This window comes from Impatiens glandulifera, chromosome 5 (genome assembly GCF_907164915.1).
Source record: "Impatiens glandulifera chromosome 5, dImpGla2.1, whole genome shotgun sequence".
Lineage (NCBI taxonomy): Eukaryota > Viridiplantae > Streptophyta > Magnoliopsida > Ericales > Balsaminaceae > Impatiens > Impatiens glandulifera.
In genome coordinates this window covers 5,367,987-5,384,582 of record NC_061866.1, presented here as the reverse complement: position 1 = coordinate 5,384,582, position 16,596 = coordinate 5,367,987, and the positions used below count along the sequence as shown (strand labels likewise).

Genomic DNA, 16,596 nt, shown 5'->3' with positions numbered 1-16,596 from the left:
TTTAAAATCAAATATTGTATTTTTTCTAATATTTGTACAACAAATAACTAGATAGGAACAAAAAAGAATTTCAGTTTAATAGTTATAATTTTAGTTTAAAATCTGACATTACAACGCTTCGTTGACAATATGACAACGCAGCATTGAAAACATGACAACGAAGCGTTGAGAAATGACATGAATATTAGCCTAGAAAAATAGTTTTAAAACGTTTTCAAAATTAGTTAAATCAAATATGTATGTTTTTCTAGTATTTGTACAACAAATGACTAGATATGAAAAAAAACCAGTTTAATAGTTATATTTTCAAGTTAAAACTTGGCATGACAATGTTTCGTTAAGAACATGACAACGAAGTGTTAAAAACATGACAACGCAGCGTTGAAAATGACAACGAAGCGTTGAGGAAATGACATGCATATCAGCCTAGAAAGCAGTTTAAAAACGTTTCCAATTTTTTTAAAATCAAATGTGTATGTTTTTTCTAGTATTTGTACAACAAATGACTAGATATGGAAAAAATAGAATTTCAGTTTAAAAGTTATATTTACAGTTTAAAACCTTACATGGCAACGCATCGTTGAAAATATGACAACTCATCGTTGAAAATATGACAACGTAGCGTTGAAAACATGACAACGAAGCGTTGAGGAAATGACATGCATATCAGCCTAGAAAGCAGTTTAAAACGTTTCCATTTTTTTAAAATCAAATGTGTATGTTTTTTCTAGTATTTGTACAAGAAATGACTAGATATGAAAAAAAAAATTAAGTTTAATAGTTATATTTTCAGGTTAAAACTGACATGACAATGTTTCGTTAAAAACATGACAACGCGGTATTGAAAACATGACAACACAACGTTGAAAACATGACACTGAAGCGTTGAGGAAATGACATGCATATCAACCTAGAAAACAATTTTAAAATGTTTCTAAAATTGTTTAAATCATATGTGCATGTGCTTTTTAGTATTTTTACAACAATGACTAGATATGAAAAAAAAATCAGTTTACTAGTTATATTTTCAGTTTAAAACCTGACATGACAACGTTTCGTTAAGAACATGACAACGCATGGTTAAAAATATGACAATGCAGCGTTGAAAACATGACAACGAAGCGTTGAGGAAATGACATGTATATCAGCCTAGAAAAATAGTTTTAAAACGTTTCCAAATTTTTAAAATCAAATGTGTATTTTCTAGTATTTGTATAACAAATGACTAGATATGAAAAAAAAGAATTACAGTTTAATAGTTATATTTTCAGTTTAAAACTTGACATGACAATGCTTTGTTAAGAACATGACAATGCAGCGTTGAAAATATGACAACGTAGCATTGAAAACATGACAATGAAGCGTTGAGGAAAAGACATGCATATCAACTTAGAAAAACAGTTTAAAAACATTTCCAATTTTTTAAAAATTAAATGTGTATATTTTTCTAGTATTTTTACAACAAATTACTAGATATGAAAAAAAAATATCAGATGCTTCAAATGATGAAAATGCATCTTATTTGACCTTACAGGAATGGAGCATGAAAACATACATTCAGATGCTCAAAATGTAGATTCAGACGTTGAAACGGAGCTTAGGTTTGCGATGAAAAACACAGAACGGAGCACAGAGCTTGCGGTTGATAGAGAAAATGAAACGGAGCATGGAGCTTGCTGGCAACGGAGAAAATGGAACGGAGCACGGAGCTTACCGACGACGAAGAAAGTGGAACTTACCAATGGAGAAAACGGGGGATGGCGATGACGCCCTTTTCCCCTTTTTTTTGAAATAGAGAGAATGATTGGCTTAAGGTTAAAGGCGCGCGTTTTAATTTTTTTTCTACGATGTCGTCCACGTAGATAGTGGTTGGGGCTGTCGCGATCTGCATCATTTCTCTTTTAATAAATATGACATTTATTTTGCCTATTTTTTTTTGAGGGGTTTAATAAATAATTTGTTTTGGATAAAGTAGATACAATATTTATCTTAAATTATTTATTTTAAATCCCTTTAATTTTTTTAAAATTAATTTGAGATAAAATGAGTATAACATTTATCCTAAATTATTTTATTTATTTTTTCTTGGCCATTAACTTAACTAATTGGGGCTTAATTATTACAATAATTAATTTAATTAATTATTTAATTATGTTTTGGACTTAACTTAAATTATCTTGATTATATTTATTCAAAATAATTTATAAATTGGGTGACTGAAATTTTAGTTCTTACATTAGTCAATTTTAGAGGGAACTTGTTTAGCAGTATCAGAATTCTCATAGGTATTATTGAATAAAACTGATAAGGCATGAGATGAAGACGTGAATCTGAAGCACATTGTTACTAAGTTACAATCTAATCCTCAAGCCATTAAAGGTTTTTCATTTATCAATGGATAATTAAGAAAAAACGAATGTATCGTGGTGGGAGTTGATAATGAACTTAGATCACACATAATATATACAATGCATAACTCAACGGTGGGAGGTCATTCAAGTGTGATGGTGACATATCATAAAATAAGAGAAATATATTACTGACGTAGTATGGAGTGCGATGCAAGGGACTTCCTTAGGATTTGTCTTGAATGTTAGCAACAAAAATTGGAAAATCAAGGAATGAAGGGTTTACTGTAACTATTGACGATTCTTAATTCTATTTGGAGTGACATATTTATGGATTTTATTGAAAGATTACCAAAATCACAAGGGCAAACGGTTATTCTAGTTGTAGTTGACCGACTTTCAAAGATGACACTTCATTAGTATGGGACATCCATATTCAGCAACGGGCGTCTTTCTAGATCATATATTCAAGTTAAATGTGCCACTCACTATAGTCAGCGACAGGGATAAGATATTTGTCAATATGTTTTGGAAAGAATTATGCAAATTATAGGGAATTACTCAAGCGATGTCAACAACGTGCCATCCTCAGAAAAATGGTCATGCGGAAGTGGTAAATATAAGTGTGAAAACATACCTGCATTGATTGGCTGGTCAAAAACCGCATACATGGGATACATGATTGCATTTAGCCGAGTGATGGTACAATACAAATTTTCATTCGACTGCACTATTATCACCATATGAGATTGTCTATGGTTAGTCACCTTTAATTCATTATCTTTATTTGGCTGGTGATTCCAGCATAGGAGCATTTGATAAAAATTTATCATCTAGAGAGGAATCACTTAAATTGTTTTCATCTTCACAAAGTCCAACATCGAATAAAGTGGAAGGCATACAAGAAATGAGTGGTCTGCATTTTGGCGGTGGATGATTGGGTGCTCATTAAACTACATCATTATCGACATACGTCAATTATTGGGAAGAATCATAAACTTAGTCTGAAGTTTTATGGACCTTTTCAAATTATGGAGCGAGTGGGACAAATGACTTATAAGTTGGATATTCATGCTACAACTAAGATGCATAATGTGATTCATATGTCACAAATCAAAATGAAAGTAAGAAATGTAATGGTTATTCCACATGTTCCATCTCTATAAACTCAGTCAACAACTATTCTGATTGCTATTTTAGATGAAAATATTATTTGGAAGGATGGATGCAGCATGGGTCAATATTTAGTTCATTGGTCTAATTTATCGGATGATGATGCTACATGAGAAGATTAATCTTGGCTGGAATCCAAATTTCCTGAACTTGGGTTGGTTGGAAATAAAACAACTTCTCCTTTTAATTATGTTGTTCGTGGTCGACTTGTGATCAATCCTTGAATCTCATCTTCCATAACTTTTAACCACGACTTTTTCTCATTAATAGAAATTGTCTCTTGGTAGGTTTCTATCTCCCTTTGCATCTGTGAGCATCACATACTCACCTGAATGGTACCTCGTCAAGGACGACGCTCTCTAACAAATCTTCTCAAAGAAGGTTCAATTGGTTCATCTTGAACTACTCATCAATATTTTCAATTGAATCAACATCATTGGTAGAATTTCAACATTAGCGATACCATCGATATCTTTGACACATCTCCCCCTTGATTAGGATGCGTTGCATATGTAGGAACAAGATCCAACTCAATATAATCATCACTATTCTTCTCAACTATTTATATTTTATCAATATTTGTTATGTTCTAGTTTCGATAAACACAATCTATCGACTTTTAATGAGCATTATCCGAATCGGGTCATAGATTTTGTAACCAAGCTCATTCAGCATATAAACGATTAACACACATTGTCTCGTTTTTACAATCAAGCTTAGATCGTTCATCTTTCAGAATATGAACAAAAGTCTTGCACCCAAAGAGGCATGAGGTTCAAAACCCAAAACCCAAAGGAACACATGGTGTGAGGTTCAAAACATGTACCACTATATTCAAAGTCTCACCTTAAAAGGATCTCGGAAGATGTAATTGCGAAAGTAAACATCTCACCCTTTCAACTAGTGTTCAGTTTATCCTCTCAACTAAACCATTTAATTAAAGTGTCTATAGAGATATTTTATTTCGGATTCTTTGTTTATGTAATACTCATCAAAAATACAACAATACTCACCACCACTATCTGTTTGAATACACTTAAGTTTTACGACAGTCTGCCTTTCCACAAGAACATGAGACTGTTTGAAAACATATAACACTTGATCTTTTGACTTTAAAGTATACATTCAATTCTTCCTTGAATGCTCATCAATAAAAGTCACAAAATATAAGACACCACCAAGTGTCCTTGTTTTCATAGGATCACACACATCAGAATATACTAAATTAAGTATACCTGATTTTCGCGAGTGTGAAAATTTTTTAAGGCAACTTTAGTCTACTTCTCCACTAAACAATGAACACACTTTAAAAAAAACATTATTCACTCTAGAGAGAAGACTTTTTTAGTCAATATCATGAACATTCTCGCTCATATGATTAAGTCTGTTGTGTCAAAGTTCAACGTTTTCTTCATCATCAATTATATTGACTTAAGAATATGTAATCGTTGCTCGCATCATATACAATGAGGAGCACTTTTCTCCATTTTCCATTATCAAATAATCTTTGGTAAACTTTTATTTCCCGTCATGAAAAGTATTGTAAAAACCTTCTTTATCGAGCTTACTGGTGGAGATCAAATCCATACGGATGTCAAGGGTGTGCTTCACATTCTCTAGAACTAATGTGGTACCATTTTCAAGCTTTAGGCACATATTTCCAAAACCAATAACTTTGGGAATGCCATCGTTACCGTTTTAACACTTCCATAATCACTGAAAGTGTAGGATGTGAAGAAGTCCCTCCGCGATGTGGCATGTATTGAAACACTGTTATCAATCACTCAACTAGTCTCCTAGCAAATGAGATTAACGTCATCTTCATATAAACTAAAGAAATTATTGGTGACCACATTGACTTTCTCATGTTTATCACTGTCATCGAATTTTCTTTTTCTTTATTATTTGTATTTTTGTTATCTCTTAGGAACGTTTGACAAAATTTCTTAATGTGCCCATTTTTTCTACAATGATAACACTTAGTCTTAACATTGTTACCAAATTTACTTTTGCTTCTACTTTTTTTCATTGGGATCTCTATTCTTAGTAACCCCTCTTCTTTCAGTAAGTAAGACATCAAAATACGAAGAAGAAACTTGTGATTTTCTTCTCATCTCTTCATTGAGGACACTACTTTTTCACCACCTCCATAGTATAAATATTATTTGTGGCTGAGTTAGACAATGACGTTTTGAACGTATCCCATGAATCTGGTAGTGTACCTGAAACCATAACCCTTGAAATTCATCATCAAATTTGATTCTCATCCCAACTAACTAATCAATAATTCTTTGAAATGAATTTAAGTGATCGGACATGATTTTTCCATCTTCGTACTTCAAGCTCATCATTTATTTATTCAGAAATAATTTGTTATTACCGGTCTTCTAAGCATATAACTCCTTAAGTTTTTCTCCATATACCATTCACGTATATCTCTTTATTGACATGGTTGAGAACATTATCATCCACACATTGCCTAATATAGCCACACATCTGACGATGACTCAAGGTCCATTGCTCATCAGTTTTATCTTATGGTTCATTAGCAAATACAGGTAAATAATAATATTTGACGTAAAAGAGATATTTCATCTTCCATTTCCACACATGATAATTATAGCCATTATGAGTAATCATTTTACTTGTATTGTTCTCCATTATTATAAACAACACAATGACTACAACCTGCTCGGATACCACTTGTTGATAAAATAATATCAGAAAAAATAATGTGGAAAAAATTCTTTTTATTTTAGTGTCACATTTATAACATGTCAATATTCAATCAACCAATTAAAACATAATATAAAGAGACACGAGTTTTAGCGTTGAAAACTCTTCAACAAGAGTAAAACAGCACAAGACTCTTAGGTCGCTTAAATCATTCACTATAATATCGCTTATAATGAATTACACAATATTTTTACAAAATAAAGTTTACAATCTAACAAGTTACCTAAACCTTCAAGAACATCAACATCATTAATATAGATGACACATACATATATAATGTATCTTCACCAATGGTGGAAATACCCAAACCTAGGTATCTAAGGAGATAAGAAAAATAGTTTTCTTTTTTACGATTGTCTTCGTCTTCCTCTCTCTATCTGGTTTCTTGTCTCTGTAGTTCTTTTTAAAAACTCTTACTTTGTTGTCTATTATATAATATAAAATAACATATAATAATATATATATATATAATATAATATATATTATTAGTCCAAGCCCAATAGACTGGACACTTCCCTCTCACTTTTGGAATATATTAACGTTGTTTGTAAGATGTTTAATGAAGATATTTGTAGGAAAATTTTAAAAACTTAAATCAACTTTAATGATGAATTGATTAGGCCGCATACAATGGATGATAAATTTACTATAAAATTACTATAATGTCGTGAATCATCGGGAAATTTGACGAAATAACCTTAAAGATTGGGTTATTTGAGTTGGTGGTAAATTATAAATTTAATTGCATTCGTGGTCATTTTATTTTTTTTTGACGAAATTGTCCTTGTAGCGAAACGCTAAGGGACTTAGCGTTTCGCTAAGTGGATTAGGTTTAGTATAAATACTCTAATTTTTCCATTTCCTTCATTTTCTTTCTCTCTCTTCCCTCTCTTCTCTTGTTCTTTCTTTGACGGCGGCGACGGAGGCGACGACTACGGCGACGAAGTTTACATGATCTTGCTTTCAAACTCTAACCTAAATCGATTTATGTCTTTATTTACACGATCTTCATTTCAAACTCTAACCCTTAACTTATTTTGCATGCAGGTGAAGGATTCTAAGGATTTGAAGGTCGAAGAAAAAGGGAGAAGAAGATCTTTATTTCAAACCTTAACCTAATTCGATTTATGTTAATATTTCCATTATCTTATCTTCATTTCAAACTCTTCGATTTAACCTGTTCTTATTTGGTTCATATTGGTTCCGTTTCAGGGAAGATTCGTTAAGTACTTATCGTTTCGCTAAGTGCTTATCGTTTCGCTAAGTGCTTATCGTTTCGCTAAGTGCTTATCGTTTCGCTAAGTGCTTACCGTTTCGCTAAGTGCAGACTGATAAGGAGTCAAAGATGATGAGTGATAATTATAATCCATTTTTTGAAGATCATCACTCCCATGAGTACAGATACTAAGCTTTGCGACTTATTGTTACCTTTATGATGAAGACTCTTTGTTTAGATCGGGATGGATGAAATGATGTATTATTATTATTAGTTATGTGTGTGAATGCTACTTAAGATTAAGATGATAACGATGTTTTGCTGTTTGTTGCAGCAAATACAGTTCATGTTCTTTCTTTTTATAAGGTTGCTAGAGACAACTAAACTAAACTTGACTATGTAGATATAATTGTTTTAACTTGTGTGCTTCTTGTGGCATTAATATATAATGTTCCTTTTTTCAATACTTTTGACATTCATCATCTTTTTATTTTGATTGTTTTATATATGATTAAAAATAAATTCTAGAGTTTACTCTTAAAAAGTATATTAGTTATTGTAAGACGTGAGAAAATAGACTATAAATATCCAAAACAAACCACAAATATATCACTATATTAACTGTGATTTTATGATGGGGATTTAGTCGTCGCGATCTCTTTAAGATTCAAGAGGTACTCTTCGTGACACCTTATTCCTACTATCGGGTCGGTTTTGATACAAGTATCATTACCCGTGAAGAAATATACTAAAAGTACCTCGAGACTAGTATAATCAAACTCAAGAGGTACCCTATAAAGGTATTTATAGTTTATTAGTGAAGTACTTATTTACAGTAATTGATACAAATAAACAAATAATCTTTATTAGTGAAGTACTTATTTACAGTAATTGATACAAATAAACAAATAATCTTTATTAGTTTATTAGTGAAGTACTTATTAGTTGAAAATGCTTAACATATCCTTTGTATTATGTATAATCTTCAAAAGAGATGAGAAAATCTCTAGATAGCTTAACAATGCATAATAATAATAATAATAATAAATAGGGTTCAATATATCCATTTCGAAATGCTAAGCACTTAGCGATACGCTAAGCACTTAGCGAAACGCGTGCTGAAATTTTGATGGAGGAAGGCTTAAATGTTTATTTTCAATTTTAGTGGAGACAAATGATGATCAAAGCTCTGTGCAACCGAAAACATTAGAGCATTTACAACAATATATAAAACATTGACAATTTTCTTTAATCCTTGTTCTTGCAAACACTTCATCTGTTGGTCAAAATATTAAGGTTTAGTTAAAAGGGATGCATGGTATCTTCTTTTATAACACAACATCTCCGTTTTCTTGTCTGCCAGTTTCATCGACGAATTTAGCCTTCAATTTTGCAGTTGCTCGAGACGATCTTGACGAAGATGCGGATGTAGACGTCGACGATGAGGAACTTGACTTCGATTTCTTCCGTTTTTGCTTCTTAGGAATATCTGGCATATCCATTGGTGGCGTGTCTATGAATATATCAGCTACTAGTTGGCTGTCCATTGATTCAAAATCTATATATCCCACCAGAAAAGAGAAAGAAAACAAATATGGATTCAAAATCAAATATGTTCCTTAAATCAAGTCATCAATCAAACTAGAATTATTTGTTTTTTCAAACCTTGAGACGCCCATGTTGACGAGATTATGGAACTGGAACCGCCTCTTAGCTCATGAATGTTGCCTATGGAGGTTGTCGAGAAATCAGACGATGTCTTGAATTCGTTCATCTATATCATCATCATCATATCATCATCAAATTAAAAGACAATAATTGAAGTTGAATTTACACAAATTGAGAAAGAATTAGAACATACCCAACCGGGAGCATTACTAGTGGATCCATCCCAGCCAATATGTGACACATGTTTCACGTCTGTTGGATACCCAATATCCAACTCACGATCCTTCACAACTGCAAGAAGAATTCTTGATCATTATTGTGACTTATGATAAAAGGGAGAAAAGAAAAAGAAAAGAGGGTTTGCAATTTGCATGCAGGAATTACCAAAGATTTGTGATATAAATTTAAATCCTTTACGAATCCCTTTGATTTTGGTTGCCATTGATATGATACGGACTGAAAGCTCCAATCCTTAGGACAAAAGAGCAATCAGTCCCTAATTCCTTCACAAAAGAAGGTTCTTCGGCCTGCCTGTCAAAAACAGAACATATTTTAACCCCTTTTTCTCATCAAAAGTTAAGAATCAAACCCAATAACATAAACAATGTCCATGAATAATAACAACAAAAAGTTGTAAAATTGCAGGAGAAATGATGCTTCTTGCAACGATAACTTGCCCGCAGAAGGAGCTTGGTATATATTCATGAATGATTCATCCAATCATGGAATAAAAAACAAACATTGGCCTAGCTAGAAAAAGATACTACCTTTGATTCTAAAGACCAAGAGAAGCAATAATTGTTCCTACTTCTTCTTCTGCAACTAATCCCTTCATTACGACATTAATCCATCTCTATCTTCTTCCTCATGAAAAATTTAACTAAGCTAATCTTCTTCAATACACCAAACAAGAGAAAGAAAGAAACGCTAAGCACTTAGCGAAACGCTAAACACTTAGCGAAACGCTAAGCACTTAGCGAAACGCTATGCACTTAGCGAAACAGAAAGTAACCCTAAACAACAGATTCGAAGATGTATAAATCAAACATTAATAATAAACTTAAAGTATCACAGGATAAACGTACAAAGTGGAACCGTGCTTGTGCTCGTCGTGGAGCTCATCGTCGTGGATTTCGCCGTCGCTGCCGATCGCCGCCGATTGCCGCCGCCCAATTTAGAGAGAAGGAGGAGAAGAGCGGGAAGAGAGAGAAGGAGAAAAAAAGAAATGAAAAAAAATAGGCTAGGATATATTAAATAGTAAGGGTAATCTGGACATTTCACACATTACCACTTAGCGAAACGCTAAGTCCCTTAGCGTTTCGCTACAAGGGCAATTTCGTCAAAAAAAAATAAAAAAACCACGAACGCAATAAAAATTATAATTTACCAACAGATCAAATAACCCAATCTTTAAGGTCATTTCGTCAAATTTCCCGAATCATCAACATGCCACCATGAATGATGTTTTTACTTCTAATCAACCTCAATAATCAACCTCAAGAGATGTTTTAGAAAAGGATTTGGAAAATATCATATCTACCTAAATTTAAGATATTTATTTGGAAAATTTGTCAAAATTTTCTTCCTACAAATAAAAATTTATATAATAGGAAAGTGACAGAATTTCTATTATGTCTTTTATGTCTAGAAGAAGTTGAAATAATTGAACATATTGTTTTCAACTGCAAATTGACATAAATAGTTTAGAGATTTTGTAAAATTGATAAACATTATTTATTTATATCAGAATTACCTTTCAAAATTTAGATTCAAGAATTGTTGCAAGAACAAACTCTTAATTATCAAATTTTGTGCAATATTATACCTACCTAGTTTATTTGAAAGAAACGAAACAACTAGGTGTTTGATAACAAACAATCGTGTAATTTTAGAGTTGTAAATGAAGGAGTTAACTTAGACATATTATTGAATTGATCAAAATTATCAAAAATAAAATTCTAACATTCGAAGAGATTATCTTTCGTGAAAGACTCCTCTTTAGAATTTCATCAAAAATTAATATCGACATGACATTTGATAAAACAAGCACACGAGCGACAATAATATTTATAGGCGGAAATGACGAGGGTAAACTTTTATTTTATAAATGGAAGTTTGGGGAATCCATGAAGTGGACAATTGAAGAGGTAAAAATTTAAAATTTAATTTCATAATTGAAAAAAATTATATAAATGTGACATAATGTCTATTAGAAAGAAAAAAGTGTTGGATTATTTAGGAATCTTGTGTAAAAGTTAACCCATTTACTCAAATTTTATATAATGATTTATTGAAGAAAAAAAATTAGGCTATAAACTTATAAGTACAAGTATGCCGCCATACTCAGTCTTGACTCTTGACATGGGTTTTCTTCTTCCCTTTTCCGATGACCAGTATCACGACGGCGGCGTTTCTACTGACCTGAGAATGGCTGAGGCTTGAAGCTCGATAGTTTGAAATGAATGAAGTTCAATAAGTTACTTCTGTCCCAGGTTTCATCCGTTGGTAGCGAATACTTCTCAAATCTTCACACATCCAATGGACTCGATTTCTACGCATACGGCCGCCTCATTCAGCGTTGCAGTGAGCGTCGCCTTCCTCTACAGACAAAACAGGTTCATGCCCGACTCATCCTCTCCTCTATCGTCCCAGATAACTTCATCGCTTCAAAACTCATCAATGCTTATTTCAAAACCAACCACATTCGTGAAGCACGCCAGGTGTTCGACTCTATTCCCCACAAGAATACCTTTTCCTGGAATTCCATTCTTATTGGATACTCTTCAAACAATATGCATATAGATGCCCTTTGGTTTTTCTCACTGTGGTTATCTCGTCCCTCGGAGAATAATAAACCCGATAACTTCACCATTACTTGTCTCCTCAAGGCCCTTTCTTCATTATTCTCTGATGTTAATTTGGCTAAAATGATTCATTGTTTCGTTATGCAAAATGGGTTTGGTTATGATATCTTTGTTATGAATGCTCTAGTTACAAACTATGCAAGTTGTGGTGATATTCATTCTGCAAGGAACCTGTTCGATGTAATGCTCCACAGAGATATTGTAACATGGAATTCAATGATATCTGGTTATTCACAGGGAGGATATTACCAAGACTGTAAAGAATTATACAAGAAGATGATCATGGAAGATTGGAAACCAGATGGGATTACAGTTGTCTGTGTTCTACAATCTTGTGCGCAGACAAGCGATCTTGAGTTCGGAATTGGTGTACACCAATACGTTATCGACAATCATATAGACATGGAAATATCTATATATAACGCCCTCATTTCGTTATACACGAAATGCAACAAATTGGATTACGCCAAAAAACTCGTGGATGATATGACTGAAAAAGATGAAGTTACATACGGAGCAGTTGTTTCTGGATATATGATCCATGGACATATTGACACTGCTTTGAATTTCTTCCGAGAGATAAAGAGTCCAGGTTTGAGCACATGGAATTCGATGATAGCAGGTCTGATGCAGAACAATCACCACGATGGAGTTCCTGAATTATTCCGAGAAATGCAGGTATTCGGTCTGAGGCCAAACAGTATTACAGTATCGAGCATACTCCCATCACTTGTATACTTTTCAAATCTAAAAGGTGCGAAAGAAGTTCACGCGTACACGATAAGAAGTAACTTCGATATGAACGTTTACGTAGTAACAGGCACTATCGATACCTATGGAAAACTTGGATTTCTTCAGGGGGCGCGAAGAGTGTTTGATCAGTCATCGGTTAGGAGTGTGATCGTCTGGACTTCGATAATAGCAGCCTATGCTGTCCATGGAGATTCCGATTCCGCGATTTCTTTATTCCGCGAGATGATCAGTAAAGGAACGAATCCTGACTCTGTCACATTCATATCGGTTTTATCAGCTTGTGCACATTCTGGAGCTGTGAGGGAAGGTTGGGAGATTTTCAACTCAATGGTTCCGAAATATGGTATGATTCCATCTATTGAACATTATGCTTGTATGGTTGGGGTCTTAAGTCGAGCAGGGAAGCTTTCTGAAGCGGTTGAACTGATTTCCAATATGGGTATGGAACCGAGTGCTAAGGTATGGGGGGCGATATTTAATGGGGCGTCTGTTTATGGTAATGTTGAGGTTGGGAAGTTTGTTTTTGATCGATTAGTTGTAATTGAGCCAGAGAATAGTGGAAATTATGCGATAATGGCGAATCTATTTAAGCTGGCTAGGAGATGGGATGAAGCTGAAAGGGTAAGGGGGATGATGGATTTAATTGGATTGAAGAAGATTGCTGGCTGTAGTTGGATTGAAATGAATGGAAGGTTACATAAATTTATTGCGAAAGATAAATCAAATGAGAAAGCTGAAGAAATTTATGAGATGTTGGATGTATTACTTGGGTTAATGAAAGAAGAAGGATATGTTTTGATTGATGATGCTTATGATGAAGAAAGTGTGGTCTGAAATTACAAGGTAAAGTATTTAGTTTTTTGTTTTGTGAAATGTACAGCATTCATATGAACATAATCAGCAAATCCAGTTCTTGGAAATGATTTGATTATGAAAAAAGTTAAGGCTAGGGATTTAATGCTTAAAACTTGTTTGAGAATCAAGTGAATTAACATGATTTTGTAGTTGTAGTAGAATTTACAAAGCCTTCAACTTATAATATTGCTCTCATTTCCTTTAATTCTTCTCTTGTTCTTTTCTTTCAATTTGGATTTGTAGATGTCCCTTGATATTAGGGAAGTCATTGCAGTTAAATTTTTTTTTTTTTGAATTAAAGGAGAATGACACCTCACTATCATAATCTCCACTTAAACTCAAAGGGCTTTAAGATAAAATTGAACTCGTGATTTTTTTGTGTCTTAAACCGACTCTTATGACTGTGCTCTCTTAGTAGTGTCATTATTATTAAATTTGCCTCTACTTTGTTTGTCTTTAAAGTGAAATCATGATTTTTCTTACTCACTAAAGCAGTTCAATTGACGAGAGTCTTGCATTTCGTGTTATGTTCTTAAAAATTTAGAAAGGAAAAATAATTTCAATCTCATCTATCCAAAACATATCCTCTAGCTCAATGTTGTTGTTTTCTTCTCTTTTTTGAGCCTGTTTGATGTCTCTTGGAGGTTTTTGCTATCTAATTTTAATTTGTCTGGTTTCTTACCTTTGATAGTAGGGCTGGACAACTTCACTGAAACCGACATAACGGAACATTCAAAACTAAAACCGATATTCGCTGTATCCACAATTGAATATAGATTGAATCTCTTACAAACCAACATTAAGTGGTTCGATTATAATTTAATCAAACTAAACAAATTAACTGAAAAATATCTTTGTTTCTATACTTTGACTTTTATTTATAATAGGCCAAATTGGGGCTAAAGGGGAATTAATTAAAATTTTGGACTTCTTCTTTTAAACTTCACAATTTGAAAATTCGTATTATTAAAATTATACAAAATGATCTTACCAATTTTTAACATCGTTAACCTATTATTTTCATTACATTTATAAATAAATAAAATATTTATATTACATTATTACTAATGAACGGAGAGTTTTGACTATCGAAATTTAGACAATCGATAGTCAAAACTCCTACTTCAATGACAATATAAATCGGTAGTTAAATTAGCCATATATATCATTTATTTATTTATAAATGTCACGTAAATAATAAATTAACGACGCTTCAAACGTTAAACAAAATCTCGTTTTATAAAACTTTAACCATAAGGAATCGAGTCATAATATTACAAAATTTCAATTAGTCCTAAAACATTCATTTGACAGTTTAGTCATTTGTAATATGTGATCTTTCAAATGATTTTGAGGGATATTTTTTAAGCAATATTTTTAAATAAAATTTAGTGGCCAAAATATAAATGTATTTGATAATAAAAGATCATTATTTTATTTTATATAGGAGATTATATATTTTTAGTTATATATAAATGAATCGTTTAAACCGTAAAAAATAAATCTTAAAGACAAATTTATTGTATTAATATAAAATTATTTTAATAAAATAATTCAAACCATATTTCTAATGTTAAGTTAAACACAATGACTAAATATGTTAACCTCACTCATGCATGCTATTTTTTTTTATGGATGATCAATTAAACGATTAACCAATTAATTGTTTCAATTATAAATATCAATTTTGTATAATATAACTAATTGGTTGTCCGTTCAATTAAATGATAAAAACCAAAAGGACCACCCTTTACATTGGTTGGGAATACATGTGGTGACCTTCTCCTAGGGTGATCCCATATGGAAAAACTATTGTTTTTGTTTTTAGAGACAAAAACAACAAAGAAATACAATTTAGTTTATAAGTTTTTTCTTATCTGGAACAAAATTCAAATACAAATTTTCAATTAAGCATCCGTGATCATGTTTGATGGTAAGCTGAGGCGGATCTACTTAGAATTTGTAATGTGTTGAAACCAAACTAAATAAATTAAATTATTATCTATCAAATCTATATAATATATATATATATATCATAATATTTTAGTCTTGCGATAAAAGAAGGTGAATGACCTCATGTCCTCAACTTTTTTGAGGTTCTAAGTTCGAGACCGTTATACGGTAATTTTAGAATTTAAGCTCGTTAAATTGGCGTTATCAAAGAAAAAGAAAAATATATTTAAAAAAAAGAAATGTAAGTGTTAGAATTATTTTAAAAAGGTTCAAATAAGAGTTTTTTAAAATAATTAAAACAATGATCTATGACAATTTTGATTTGTTAATTCTTTTTATAAAAAGATTTAAAAAAAAATATTAATATACAATTATAAAATAAAAAATAATATTTAAAATTGAATGTATTTTAAATAAATGAATAGACTGGTGTAATAAATGAAAAAGAATAAAAGAATATTTAATTATGTTAGTTATTTAAATAACCTAATAGAATAAGCATGTAGGAAAAAAAAATTAAATCAAAATGACGTGGGATTTCTACTTTTTCCCAAGTCTCAATTATAAGTTTAATGGATATTATTTTTAAAAAATATAATTTAAACTGGAGTGAAAGTCCTAACTAATTTTAATATGTAGAAAAATTAAAAATATTATTATTAATAATAAATGAAGAGAGAAGTATGCTTTAAGGGTAAGATCAGCTTTATTATTCCTTGTTAGCAAAGGCAAGCAAAAATATAATTAATATTAGACACAATCCCACACAAACCCTTTTTCATTTCCTTTTTCTTTATTGACTAGATCAAAATATAATTGTCTAATTAAACTATACTCCAAAAAGAACAATAAATATAATTCAATAATATATATAAAGAACATACACATGTCAAAATTAAATGAAAACAAAACAAGTGGAAGACAGTAGTAATAAAAAATTAAAAATACAGTAAAAAAATTTAAAGAAATGGAATCATATTTGATTTTGGCTATATGTCAAGTGTCAGAAGAGAGTTGGAAGCATCACTGA

General features: G+C 31.8%; 2 protein-coding genes across 2 annotated transcripts; one reads left to right on the top strand and one right to left on the bottom strand.

Moving 5' to 3' along the window:
- Positions 1 to 8,801: 8,801 nt before the first annotated feature.
- Positions 8,802 to 9,583, bottom strand: LOC124938910 (CRIB domain-containing protein RIC10-like). The gene is made up of 4 exons (XM_047479431.1): positions 9,526 to 9,583; positions 9,335 to 9,432; positions 9,139 to 9,247; positions 8,802 to 9,031 (listed from the first exon to the last, which is right to left on the bottom strand). The coding sequence occupies exons 1-4, from the start codon at positions 9,581 to 9,583 to the stop codon at positions 8,802 to 8,804; spliced, it is 495 nt and encodes a 164-aa protein (XP_047335387.1).
- Positions 9,584 to 11,512: 1,929 nt separating this feature from the next.
- LOC124937976 (pentatricopeptide repeat-containing protein At2g37310) lies at positions 11,513 to 13,808 on the top strand. The gene has a single exon (XM_047478321.1). It carries the CDS (start codon positions 11,604 to 11,606, stop codon positions 13,590 to 13,592), a length of 1,989 nt encoding a protein of 662 aa, XP_047334277.1. The 5' UTR covers positions 11,513 to 11,603; the 3' UTR covers positions 13,593 to 13,808.
- The last annotated feature ends 2,788 nt before the right edge of the window (positions 13,809 to 16,596 follow it).

Bases quoted from the DNA above. Each gene is read 5' to 3' on its own strand.
- LOC124938910 (XM_047479431.1), bottom strand. From the start codon at position 9,583: ATGGCAACCAAAATCAAAGGGATTCGTAAAGGATTTAAATTTATATCA. The intron at 9,248-9,334 runs GTATGTTCTAAT...ATGATGATATAG, and splicing joins CTAGTAATGCTCCCGGTTGG to ATGAACGAATTCAAGACATC. The intron at 9,032-9,138 runs GTTTGAAAAAAC...TGGGATATATAG, and splicing joins GTCAACATGGGCGTCTCAAG to ATTTTGAATCAATGGACAGC.
- LOC124937976 (XM_047478321.1), top strand. From the start codon at position 11,604: ATGAAGTTCAATAAGTTACTTCTGTCCCAGGTTTCATCCGTTGGTAGC.